This window comes from Siniperca chuatsi, linkage group LG3, assembly GCF_020085105.1.
Source record: "Siniperca chuatsi isolate FFG_IHB_CAS linkage group LG3, ASM2008510v1, whole genome shotgun sequence".
Classification (NCBI taxonomy): Eukaryota; Metazoa; Chordata; class Actinopteri; order Centrarchiformes; family Sinipercidae; genus Siniperca; species Siniperca chuatsi.
In genome coordinates this window covers 2,340,847-2,354,507 of record NC_058044.1, presented here as the reverse complement: position 1 = coordinate 2,354,507, position 13,661 = coordinate 2,340,847, and the positions used below count along the sequence as shown (strand labels likewise).

Genomic DNA, 13,661 nt, shown 5'->3' with positions numbered 1-13,661 from the left:
TGCACTGACGTAAAAGGCGAGCTGCTGTAGCAAAAGAGTTTCCCCCTCGGGGATCAATAAAGTGTTTCTGACTCTGAAAACACTCGTAGATGCAACAACCCGCCGCTGCGTAGAAAATAACGTTTAACGCTTGCGTTGGGAACGTAATGTAAGAAGTGCTGACGCAGACGGGGTCTCTTTAGCAAACCTTTTGTTTTGCTTTTGACAAAGAGTGATTCATCTTCCTGAACACACAGTCTTTTTTTTTTTTTGGGGTGATTGTACAGCACATCCAGGTTTTCTGTCATCTTTGCTGAGGGGAAACATCAGACATCACCAATAAAAAACATCAGTCATTGTATTTTCATTACAGTAGCATCCAGTTTTCTACTAAAAATCAGTGCTAAGCTAACCTGCCTTTGTTTTTTACCTGCATAACAGAGTGCACTTGTAATTTAATCATTAGCACCGGTGTGCACAGAATGTTTTAATTTAGGATGTGAAGCACAATAAGCTGCTTCTTGTTACAGTTTACGTTTTGCGTGTAAAATAATCTTTACACGTGAGGTAATTATCAGCCGCAGAGAAACACACGGGGGAGTAACATGCAGTGTTTTAAAGCTTTTACACTTCTGCCGCACTACGTTTCAGAGGAAATATTGTATTTTTTTACTCCGTTACATTCATTTGGCAGCTAAAGTTTCCAGTTACTTCACACATTTAAGTCCTCACATAGAAAACATATGAAGATCTTATAAAATATGATAAATTGTTGCGGATTAAACTACCAAACAATGTATAAAATAATTGAAAATGAGCTCCAACTACAGCAGTAAAAGTGTTACTTACACATTAATGCATCAGTAGTAATAATCTAATGATATAATATATAATAGTATAACACACAGGGGACATTTTTCTGCACTTACTACTTTTACTTTTGACACTTTAAGCACATTTTGCTGATACTACTTGCATACTTTGACATTGCATTGCAACATTTTCAATGCAGGACTTGGAGTATTTCTACCGTGTCACTTTTCCTTCACTAAAGGATCCTCAAACGTCCTGCAAACTTAAAATATTCAAGTTTATAATAACTGCAATAACTGTTACTGTGCAATAACATTGGTTCAGTATACTGTTTTATTCACAAAGACACTTTATACTCCTTAGTTCGTTACATAACAAAACAGCAAGGTTTAGGCGTTAAGATAACTTAACAAAAAAACAGATCAGATTTGGCAAAATGAATCCAGCCATGCACTTGTAACGCAAAGTGAAGCGCTTGCAGCCTGCGATAAGCACCGTGTCCCCCCCCCCAAAAAAAGACAGAAGACGTCCCCTTTCAGCAGAGGGACAGAGTTGTTTGAAGGTTTAAAGGATTAGTCTTGTGATATATTATATATTTTTCTTATTGTCAACAAATCTAATGAAAATATCAAAACCATCATGAACGTTTCTGCTAACAGGTGTGTGTGTGTGTGTGTGTGAATCACAGCTGATGGATCTTCTTCCTCCGTCGTCGTCCAGAAACTGTTAAAACACATCAGCGAGCCGCTCTGCTGCACTGGGTGACATGTTCCTTCATCACCATGAACACACACACTGTAGTTTATTCTGACTCAGCCCCACACACACCGTCCTGCTGCCCCAAACACTCACTACAGCACCACATGTGGATTCATCCGCCGCCGGAAATAGTCCCCAACAGATGCTCTGTTTCCTCCTGTTTGATAAAAACTGCAGCGAGCAGCTGTTTGAGGAAACTACTGAGCCTTTTTAAACAGGAAACTATATATCTGTGAGCTGTTTTTAAAGATTTACATCTTCAGCAGGAACCAATGGGCTCGGAGCTGAGAGCCGCAGACAGGAAGTCAGACAGTGCTGAGAGACGGACCGACACGCTGTTTGGTTTTGGTGTTTTCGTGGGATTTGTTGAAATTTAGATTAACACCTGTCTTATGGTTTAAAGGTAAAATACACTCGCACTGTTGGATCTCATATCGTCTGTGAGCTTTGGTTCATGCTCACAGAAATGTACTTTTTTCTTTAATCTGCCTCTACAGTTCTGCCTCCGTTTTCCTCTTCTTGACAGATGTCTACCTGCGAGGTTGTTGAAGGTCAGTTTCAACATGGCAGCTCTACAGAGCAACCCTCGCTCTTTGATTCTGACGGACTGACACCAGAACCAAAACGGCTGCCAATTTGTTTCAGATCGTTGAAATGTGTTCTGCCGCCAAACTCACATTTTCCGCTGCTGGAAATTTCTGAACATGATGCCGCGGCATCTGAAATATCCACAAGAAGAAGAGACGTGGGTCAATTAATTTAACGGAGACAGAAATGTAACATAACCTTTACTGCTACCTGTTTGTTTAAACAGCGTTTGTGTGTTTTGGGTGGATTTTTTCCGTTAAATAACACAATACATAACACACAAGAAAAGTCAAAACTATTACAGTGACGTACACACTCTCGCACATCGTCTCTTCTCCGTCACAGACTCACCCACACAGTTAATAAATAAGGTGAAATATTTCTTCCGTCCACAGGTGTCTTCCATCCTGGTCTTCAGCTAACACCGCGCTAGCAGGTGCGCTCGGCCCCTCCCACCTCGCGCTGCGAACGTGAAGGCTTCTTTTTACTCTACCCTACAGGAACAGTTGGAACATTTCAGGGATATCACTTGTTTGTTTATTTGTTATTTTCTGCAAAGCGTTATTTATTTAAGACGTCCAGTACAGAGATAGGTGAGTTTTTAGCCTAGCTTAGCACAAAGACTGGAAGCAGGGGGAAACTGTTAGCCTAGCTCCATCCAAAGTGAACAAATACACCTTCCAAAAACCTGCTAGTTTGTCTGATTAAATGCTGTATCGTGTTTGCTGAACAGGGGCAGAAATAGGTGACATTGTGGTTTTAGCAGCAGTTAGCATTGGAGCTACTGTGCTTGGTGGTAGCAGTGACTGCAAGCAGCATCTCAAAAGTCCTGAACTCGTAGTGGGGTTGCCAGGTTTGAGCTCTGTCCTATCTCTACTGTCAGCTAAACCCAGCGGACTACATGAGGGATAGCTGACTAGCTTGTTAGCTAACAAAATTCAACAAAACCAGACAGTTTGGGCTTTGTTGGAAAGAGGGTTTTTTCTTCTTCTAATGGACGCAGGTTAGCAGTTTCCCGTAACCTCAACTGTAATTAGCACTGTGTGCGCGATTCGGTCAGGTAGCATCTCCTAACCTAAGAGGACACGTCGAAATATCTGTTCTTCTTCTCTTTTTCGCCGGATGTACGTCAAGTCTGCTGCGTTCGCTATGGCAGGCCGGGGCAGCGGCTAGTACAGCCTGCAGATCAGGATTATACCTTTGAAGATTCAATCTGCTCCAGGATGAGACAGAACAACTCGATTTTAAGGTTCGAGGTTCACACCAAAAGCACGAGTGCGACGTGGCATGGAGCGAGGACTTTATTTCCAGTGGAGATCGCCGCTGAACACTTTCGGGCGGCTGCGGAAGTCACAGCGCCGCGCGGGACTTTCTTCAGGATTTTCCGCGAGGTGTTGCAGCCGAAAGTTAAACTAAATTGAATTTTGACCCCAAAGACTGAGTCCGACGGGATTCTGGCATTGAGAGGAGGCAGAAGTTATGACTGTGATCCAACTGGGACGTGAGGAAAATTTCAGAGAGGACGGGGGACGGCAAGTAAGAACATTATTATTGTGACGGTCTTCCTTGTGGTTTAGCGATTAGCATGCTAGATAGCTGATCTACGCTGCGCTTCATTAAACGCTTTACGTCCAACAAACGATTCGCTCTTGCGACTTTGGCGTGAAACCGAACCGGCATAACGTACAGAGCGCCCGAGGTCAGAAATGGGAGTCTTCCTCTGCTTCCAGTCTTTGAGCTAAGCTAGGCTAAACACATCCTGGACATGTGCCTGTGCTGGACGCACTGAGACAAAACGTACATAAAACTTCTCATCTGACTGCGTGAGATGGCAAACAAGCTTATTTCGCAAAATGTCCGATTGTTCCTTTAACCCTGCGCGCCCCTGCTTTAAAGCTACACTCTGCAACTTTTCATGTGGAGCTTCTCGTGACGTTTGATCCCTGAAATCCAACCACACAGTCAGCGATGGACTGAAACTAAAGAGCAAAACGCAGATAAGGGAGCGCTCCCTTTAGAGAAAACTGCACTTTGAAGCCTCAGATCCCCCTCCCGTTCTGTCCCTGTAGTTTCCTTTGATATAAAACGTCTTAAAACAGCCAAGTTGGCGAACATGACGTGTGTGCAGTTAACTCACTTCACTGTGTAGGATTTCTGAGTATTAGCTAACGCTTTTCAAGCTCTTCCCATTTGCTGGCACGTGAAGCTGCCAAAAAAAGCACCATTGCCAAGTGCAGCTTTAAAACAAGAACCCCCTTAAAAGACCAGCATAGCAAACAGCTTCCTCCTCTCCCCCTTTTTCGATAAAACAACACAAATACCAGACGCTCGCTGGCTTGACGCCCGCCTTTTAGATAAGGCTGTCCTTTTTTATTGTGATGCTGATGTTCAAAGGTAGTCCTGGTCCAACTGCTGTCCCTCTGCTTGGTATTTGGCGTGCGGACAGTGGCAGGGTGAGCTGACTCAGTTGAACGCCTCCTTGTTGATCCACATGAGGGTCCGCGTCTCGTTGGGCTTGCACTCGTACTCGATGCTGCTGAATTTGTTGCCGAACTGGCAGTGCTCCCTCTTGTAGTAATTGTAGTATTTCGCCTGCCAGACCGTCTCAAACGTCCCGGCCTTGTTGAACTGGACAGAAACAGAATCGTCAATCGTCACCAACACTGCGGCAGAAATGACGATCCCGGCGTTTAATTTGAAAGATGAACAATGCCAAAAGCTTCTGATATGCCATGAGGGCTCACTGTGACACTGTCGTCTTACCTCCACGCTGACTTGGACGGGTTGCCGGTCTCCGCTCTTGGTGTGCGGGACGCCCTCGGTGTCGTACTGGCCGTGATAAACCACCGCCTCCTCGTCCTTGGACTGCTGCTCCAGAGGGAAGACGATGCCTCCGATGTTCATGGTCCTGTGAGGAGGAAGCGGTTCGATACCTCATTAAGGGTTTTAAAGCGAGAGGACGCCCGCAAGCACCTGTACCTCATTTGTACGTCACTTCGGGCAAAAGCATCCCCATTTTTCATAACTGCCGGCTAATGTTGACCACCGATAAGCCTACACGGAGGTTTCACCTGGTTTTGTTCAGACTGGGAGGGACATCTGATTCACCGTGGCCCCCAAACTGTAGTCGGGCTGCTGTTTTAAAGGCTTTGGAGTCGGTCTGAGTCGGTCAGAAAGCAGCGCGACAACTAACGTGACTTGTTACTTCTGCCGATGGGTCGTCAGTAAAATAATAAGGAGCGGCACGAGGTGTGTGTCCTTCAGAGGACAGAGGGCTCGTAAGCTGAACCTGCACCTGCTCCTGAATTAAACCGGTTCATAGAGGATTCGCCACAGAGTCTTCACCCAGACTGGATTGCATCTGCCCTCCCACTGGGCCCTAAAGGACGCAGATTCGGGTCAGATCCTTGTCCTGGAGCCCCCTACCAGGTCCATCCAGCACCACTTCCTGCCCCGGGGCCTCACAGAGACCACAGCTAATGATGCTTGCAGCAGGTAGATGCTGTAAGAAACGTCCGTGCGGTGTTTGCTGCGGACTAACAACGTATTGGCGTGCTGACAGTTTGGGGGCCATCATGCAGACTTTAATGATCCGTCTCACTCTCATTCCACTTTGACATTTGTTCTACATCCGCAGTCTGTCTTTGTCCTCTGAATTATTGACATGACTTCACCTTTTCCCTACCTTGGATGGGTCCGGCTGTCACCGAGGCTGTTTGATGGTCTGGACCCCCCCTGCTCGACACACTGACTGCACCTCAACTGATCCAACCCCACCCGCCCCCGTCAGCGGACAAACGACGCTTCCTGCCGCGATGAAAGAAGAAACCTCTCCCATGATTTATTCAGGCGGACATCGGACGCTGCAGGCCCGCAGGAGGGAGGCCGAGAGGCCCGCCACACGCACGGCTCCTGCTGCTTTATGTTTTTATATATATATATATATATATATATATATATATATATATATATATATATATATATATATATATATACGCGTTTTTTATTTCTAATTATGGAGATTTGGATCTTCTCCTTACAGACGTGTGAGCTTTTTTTTATTCCTAGGAATGAATTAAGGGTATGCGCATGCTCTGTGCGGCCTCCTGCTGCAGGTAAACCCCCAAACATCTGACCCAAATACAGCGAAGGGAATCATAAAACCAGTTTCTTCTTACGTGGCCTCGACGTTTCCGGGCTTCACCACCACCTCGATCTTGTATTTGGAGCCTGTGAGCAGTTTGATGGTCCTGGTCTGGCCGAACCTGGTTCCGTCCACCTTAAAAAACACGGGTCCCTCATTGGGCTGGATCCGCAGGGAGATGGAGATGTTGATGATCGGAGGGACGTCGTCCATGATCCCGGGGCCTTGTGTTTTCTGGGGTCACCGTTCGGTCCCGTACTGGGGGAGAAGACAGCGGGTGATGCGGTGATGCTGAGGAGGGACCGGTCGGGCTGCGGCGCGGGGCTTCCGGTTACCTCTTTCAAAATAAAAGCGTGAGGGCCGAAGTCACATCAGAGTAGGGCTGCAACTAAACATTTCCCAAAGTCTCTTTCTGATAGCTTCTTTTGTCAAACCAAAACTCAAAGATACTAATTTTACTATTTCATACGACAAAGCAACAAACATTCTCATCTGAGCAGCTGTCAGCAGGGTTTGTTTGGCGTTTTTTGCTTAAAAAAAAGGCAGAAACTACTGATTGATTATCTATTTATTTCTGTTTCTTGTTAATCTTCTTGTACTTGTCATTTCAGCTCCATTAGCTGCAACTATTAGAGATTAGTCAATTCATTTGTTAAGCCAATGCACTGAAAACTGATTCAGCAACTATTTTGGTAATTGATGAATCGTTTAAGTTATTTTTCAAGCAAAAATGCCAAATATTTGATGTTTCAGGATATAAAATGTGAGAATTTGCTGCTTTTCTTTGTCTTAAATGATAGTAAATAGAATATCTTTGGGGGTTTTAGACTGTTTGAAACTCTGGGACTTTCTGATGTTTTAAACGATCAAAACAATCAGTTACCTATAAGTTCAAATAAGCGGCAGAAAAATAGATAATAAAAAACTGCGTTGCAGCCCTAGTAATGAATAATTAAGTACAATGAATTAAGTACGTAAATGTACAAGAAGTACTTGACTATCAAGTTGTTACATCATATATCTTTCCTCCTTTAAACTTTTCACTCTCCACATTTATTTGACAGCTGTACTTTGTTCAAATCATGATGATTAAATATGCCAATATCATCTATCTGCCCTTCATTCTTTCCTAATTTCCCTTTATTAACTAATCTGAAAACGACCCAAACAGTGCGAAATATGACATTTTCACCCGACATCAAAATAAAACTCTTTACTCTTCTTCTTTTTCTTCTTCTTGCAGAACTTTAATCTGCAGGCTTGTCTCTGTTCAACATTGCATTCTTTAAAGGGGTTTTGCATTAGCCAGGAGGTTTCCCGTCATTTTCAAATTCAGTTAAGTTCTTTTAAATACTAAGCAGGTATCGTTACCATGATATTTGTGTGGACTGCTGTAGCTTTGCTGTGGCGTGTTGTCCAGTGTAAAGAGGACGTGAAACCATCAGTTGTCTGGGTGGACAGTGTAATGCACCACAGCTTCACAACGAAGTGATTTACTGCATCATATTTACATCAAAGCAACGAAACAGCTTCATTGCAACTATTTCAGCCAATAATGTTTCGTTTTCGTTCCTCATGATCCGTTTTTTCTTAAAAAAAAGTTTTAAAAAAAAATTATGTACAATTGTTTGTGTGTATTCACATAAAACGCAAAAGTATAAAATATACATTAGAGTTTTAAAAAAAAAAAACAAAATCACTCAGAGGCGCTTTAAATAAAAGTCCTAAATGTGGCAGCGCAGGTTTCGTCGGTCATCTGTCCAGCTCGGCCTGCAGGATCTCGCCCCAGGTCTCGGCGTCCAGCGCCGCCATCTTCCTGCCGCTCAGCTCCTCGGCTGATCTCACGCGGCTGTAACGTCCTCGCAGCCAGTCTCTCTTCAAACAGCTGCGAGTGTAGTTCCTCAGCAGTGTGACCTGCAGACAGGAAACGGGACGCAGTCAGAGGACGCGAGCATCAGAGGAGCTTCTCGGCCAAGATTCAAACTGAACGGTGGCACGTCCATCAGTTAAAGCCCACGACGGCCCCCTCTGACATTTTCTACCTGTCCCGTCTTACGTCTCAGACTCTTTAACCTCTCAAGTCTGTTCACGGCCTCTGACATAATCTGACCTAAAGCTGTTGGCCGTCTAAGCCGAAGCCTCTTTATGCAGGCTGCATAATCCTCCATTATAACACCTGACAGCGTAACATCAACAACTGAACATATTCTGCCTCCCTGTGACAACACCCCCCCCCTCAACTGGACCGCTTTGCTTTATCAAGACGTTTTTTAGCACCAAACTTAAAGTCAAACTTTATTTCTGTCACAGTACAGCGTTTCTCTGACGACGGCTCGTTGGCAGCTGTATTAATACTTTCCGTTTTTTGTTTTGGGTCTTCTGACTCTGCTATATTCGGTTTTTTTCTGCTGATTTCCGACAGCAGGACTTTAAGCTCGGCACTGTGAAGTTCTTCTTATTACTCCTGGTGACATTTTTGTGAATGAAACCTTCCCACACACAGGTAGCATTTAATAGCAAATTAGGGACACTGATTGCGCAAATGATCAAATCTCACAAACACACACCTGCCCATGAACAGGTAGCATTCATAAAGTTGAATCGAGCGATTTATGACAACTTGCTGCATCTGACTTGAAACACAGTAAGAGAGCTGTTTAATGCTAAAATGTTCTTGTCACAAGTCACAAGTCTTTTAAGTTTTTAACTGTCAGTAAAGTAAATTTAAAGAGAATAACACAGGATACGTCGGATTACCATATTTGGATGTAAAGACTCTGCTGTTGTCGACATGCCTGCTAAACATTCAACTTGGACTTAACAAAAGATTTATTTGAAAGTAATAAATACATTTTTTTTTTTTTTTAAAAGCATTCATTATCTCATTTTGGGCATCTTTATTAGTCACCACACAAGTTAATGTCAACACCTTGGCGGTGGGGGCCGGCACTGAAAGGCTAAATGAACACAAACAATGCTCGGACTAGCAGCCACTCAGGTTAGTCCGAGCCCGGTCTGAGTTTATTTGGACTCTTAGTGCCTCCACTTGTGCACACATGTATTTTCACACTTTCTTTCCTACGTGTTCCTGCGGACCTGTTCCTGCAGACCTGTTCCTGCAGACCTGTTCCTGCGGACCTGTTCCTGCAGACCTGTTCCTGCGGACCTGCTTCTGCGGACCTGTTCCTGCAGACCTGTTCCTGCAGACCTGTTCCTGCGGACCTGCTTCTGCGGACCTGTTCCTGCGGACCTGTTCCTGCGGACCTGCTTCTGCGGACCTGTCCCTGCTGACCTGTCCCTGCTGACCTGTTCCTGCGGACCTGTTCCTGCGGACCTGTTCCTGCGGACCTGTTCCTGCGGACCTGCTCCTGCGGACCTGCTCCTGCGGACCTGCTCCTGCGGACCTGCTTCTGCGGACCTGTTCCTGCGGACCTGTTCCTGCGGACCTGCTTCTGCGGACCTGTCCCTGCTGACCTGTCCCTGCTGACCTGTTCCTGCAGACCTGTTCCTGCGGACCTGTCCCTGCTGACCTGTTCCTGCGGACCTGTTCCTGCGGACCTGTTCCTGCGGACCTGTCCCTGCTGACCTGTCCCTGCGGACCTGTCCCTGCTGACCTGTTCCTGCTGACCTGTTCCTGCTGACCTGTCCCTGCTGACCTGTCCCTGCTGACCTGTTCCTGCAGACCTGTTCCTGCGGACCTGTCCCTGCTGACCTGTTCCTGCGGACCTGTTCCTGCGGACCTGTTCCTGCGGACCTGTCCCTGCTGACCTGTCCCTGCGGACCTGTCCCTGCGGACCTGTCCCTGCTGACCTGTTCCTGCTGACCTGTTCCTGCTGACCTGTCCCTGCTGACCTGTTCCTGCAGACCTGTTCCTGCAGACCTGTCCCTGCAGACCTGTCCCTGCGGACCTGTCCCTGCTGACCTGTTCCTGCGGACCTGTCCCTGCTGACCTGTCCCTGCGGACCTGTCCCTGCGGACCTGTCCCTGCTGACCTGTTCCTGCTGACCTGTCCCTGCTGACCTGTTCCTGCAGACCTGTCCCTGCAGACCTGTTCCTGCGGACCTGTTCCTGCGGACCTGTTCCTGCGGACCTGTTCCCGCGGACCTGCTTCTGCGGACCTGTCCCTGCTGACCTGTCCCTGCGGACCTGTCCCTGCTGACCTGTTCCTGCTGACCTGTTCCTGCTGACCTGTCCCTGCTGACCTGTCCCTGCTGACCTGTTCCTGCAGACCTGTCCCTGCTGACCTGTTCCTGCAGACCTGTCCCTGCAGACCTGTTCCTGCGGACCTGTTCCTGCGGACCTGTTCCTGCGGACCTGCTTCTGCGGACCTGTCCCTGCTGACCTGTCCCTGCTGACCTGTTCCTGCAGACCTGTTCCTGCGGACCTGTTCCTGCGGACCTGTTCCTGCGGACCTGCTTCTGCGGACCTGTCCCTGCTGACCTGTCCCTGCTGACCTGTTCCTGCAGACCTGTTCCTGCAGACCTGTCCCTGCTGACCTGTTCCTGCAGACCTGTCCCTGCTGACCTGTTCCTGCAGACCTGTCCCTGCTGACCTGTTCGTTCCTGCGGACCTGTTCGTTCCTGCGGACCTGTCCCTGCAGACCTGTTCCTGCGGACCTGTCCCTGCTGACCTGTTCCTGCAGACCTGTCCCTGCTGACCTGTTCGTTCCTGCGGACCTGTCCCTGCAGACCTGTTCCTGCGGACCTGTCCCTGCTGACCTGTTCCTGCAGACCTGTTCCTGCGGACCTGTCCCTGCTGACCTGTTCCTGCAGACCTGTCCCTGCTGACCTGTTCGTTCCTGCGGACCTGTCCCTGCAGACCTGTTTTTCTTAAAAGTTGACCCACCTTCCAGGACAGGCCGTCTCTCCTGTCGCTGTCGACCTCCCTCTGACAGGCGGCTCTGACCAGCAGGCACTGACTCCTCCACAGCTGGTCGCTGTCTTCGATGATGTGGTGCCACAGCTTGCAGGTCAGCGAGGCGCTGCACAGACTCTCTGCGTCCAGCTCGCCAAAGATCTTCACGCTCATTTCTGTCGGCAGCGTTTCGGCAAAGTTTTGAGGCGGGGTGTCGCGGGTGGATTTCAGAGAGGGCCTTCTCTCGCAGAGGAAAAACACAGGCGAGGTCCTCGTGGGGTCATGCTGCATAGTAGCTCGAGTCCAACAGTTCGAAACAGCCTGCGGAAACAGGGGGATTAAGCATCTCAGAGCAAAGTCGAAGAAGTTCTTACATGAGAAAACTGTGATCGATAACATTCAGTTATATTGCTGTGGCTAAGTCCCAGTCTGATCCCGGAGTTTGGACAGCAGTTTCCGCTGTGCTTGTGAAAATGTTTTATGGACACTACAAACCTCAGCAGAAACAGGACAGAGGTGTTTCCAGGTGTGAGCGTGCTAGCTGACAGTATGTTGGGTTTTGTGTGGAGTTAGCTAACTAGCCAACTAGCACGTCACAGGGTTTATGTTTACACACAGAACTACAAAACACACGCAGCCTGTTACCTTTGGACCGGCTCGTAGTTATCTTTGTCACGTCTCCGGCTGAATTAACGTTAAGAATGAAGAGAAGCGTGGAGCAGCGTTAGCATCGCATCTGTTAGCATCACATTAGCCAACAGAGAGTGATCCAAATACACCCTTTAAATACTGCACACACACACACACACACACAGTCATGTCAGTATTCGTGGCTATGGGGGGTGATTGGTGCCACCTGACTGTTGCTTTGGCTGATGGTCGTCTTGCCGGATTAACCTCCAGGGGCCCCGGGCTCCTACTGACCTCCACTATACAGTTTCATTATTTCCCTAGACTCTGAGAAACCGACCAGTACTTCAGAGCTGAAATTATTAGTTGATTAATCAATTAGTTGATTGGTAACTATTTTGATAACTACTAACTAATTAATTTTTGAAGCAAAAACTCACTTGTTCCAGCTTCTCCAGTGTGAATATTTGCGAATCTGACGTGACTGATTACATCTGAAGCTAAATTTCAGGTGCACACCACCACTGGTTCAGGATTAGCTTTGAATCTGATGGGCACTCTGAAGATATAAGGAAGGAGGAAAACCCGTTTCTCATTTTTAAGCAGCCAAGCGCACGTTTTCTTTTTTTCTTTTTTTTTACCAAAATGTAAATATTTTGATTTAATTTTTCTGCAGTATGCAGATTATATTTTTTTCTAGCCACAGCAGCAAATGCACTCTCTCCTCTCCTCAGCTGCAAAAGTTTATAGTATAGTTTAAAGTATATTCTGGCCTTCTGCTAGTTACACAAGCCTGTCCATTGCCCAGTAAAAATACACTAACTTGACACAGATATATCACTATATTTAGGTTTATATTCACTGCAGTAAAGCATTCACACCAACAGACTACGAACAGGCACATGTGACAGTTATTCTTCACCTAAAAGTAAACAGAAATGGTAGGATCATGTATTATAATTTTGCAGATATATCAATAATTAATCCTGTGTCAAAACTGATCATGACCGGGATTTGAACCCATTTCTTTCTCCAGCACCAAGCCTGCATTTAAACACATTTTCCTCTTACAAGGCACTACCCATACAACTTATAGAGGTACAAAAATCTGATGATGTATGCTGTTATTTTATTAAATATAAAACATGGGTGTCAGGCTGAAGTTTACCCATTTTCAGGCCGTTATTACAGCACAAAATCACAGCAGTCAGTTTAAATTCATATCACGTGTTGTCCTGTTGGGTTTGTGGATGCACCAAAGCTTTAATTTCTGCATCAAACTGTGAATCTCACGGTGACAACATCAGATTTTACTGCTGCAGCTCGGAGTCGCACGGCTAGCTAAGCTAGCTAACAGCGACTGGGAAAACCCTCCGGCCTTTCGCAGTTTTCACGCCAAATACCTTTTTTTTTTTTTTTTTACAAGAACACGCTGATAGTAAATGTCTGCCGGCATATTTACGCAGAAGACGATAACGTGTCTTTTACATGTCTTACCGGCAGTGTGGTCGCTTCGTGTCTTTCTGACAGCTGACAGTTTAAATGCCTCAACGGTTGTTTACACACGGACACACGTCACCGTGTTTTCATTCAGTGCGCATGCGTGGAAGGGTCACGTGCGTAAGAACCGCTGACAAAACGTTTTAATTTACGTTTTCTTCAGAGTAAAGTAACGAAGTTGTTTCTGTACGATACGACGTTTCAATAAACCGTCAAGTAAATGCGTTCTGTTGTAAATAAATATGTGTATGATTCAGTATATTTGCAGTGCTTTATCAGTTCGGCGAATGGCTAAACCACAAGGACATTTTGCTTAGTGTTAAATTACAAAAGCAAATTTCAAGGCGTGACTCAAATCATGGCCAAATTAGGTTTCCTTCCATATTTGCATTTC

At 46.4% G+C, this 13,661-nt stretch overlaps 2 protein-coding genes across 2 annotated transcripts; both read right to left on the bottom strand.

Annotated features, from left to right (window-relative positions):
* Nucleotides 1-4,471: 4,471 nt before the first annotated feature.
* cnrip1a (cannabinoid receptor interacting protein 1a) lies at nt 4,472-6,694 on the bottom strand. Its single transcript, XM_044189432.1, has 3 exons — nt 6,318-6,694; nt 4,903-5,047; nt 4,472-4,767 (listed from the first exon to the last, which is right to left on the bottom strand). Exons 1-3 carry the CDS (start codon nt 6,494-6,496, stop codon nt 4,603-4,605), a joined length of 489 nt encoding a protein of 162 aa, XP_044045367.1. The 5' UTR covers nt 6,497-6,694; the 3' UTR covers nt 4,472-4,602.
* Nucleotides 6,695-7,879: 1,185 nt separating this feature from the next.
* LOC122873101 (F-box only protein 48) lies at nt 7,880-13,411 on the bottom strand. The gene is made up of 3 exons (XM_044189433.1): nt 13,265-13,411; nt 11,129-11,458; nt 7,880-8,197 (listed from the first exon to the last, which is right to left on the bottom strand). Exons 2-3 carry the CDS (start codon nt 11,426-11,428, stop codon nt 8,036-8,038), a joined length of 462 nt encoding a protein of 153 aa, XP_044045368.1. The 5' UTR covers nt 11,429-11,458; nt 13,265-13,411; the 3' UTR covers nt 7,880-8,035.
* Nucleotides 13,412-13,661: the final 250 nt, after the last annotated feature.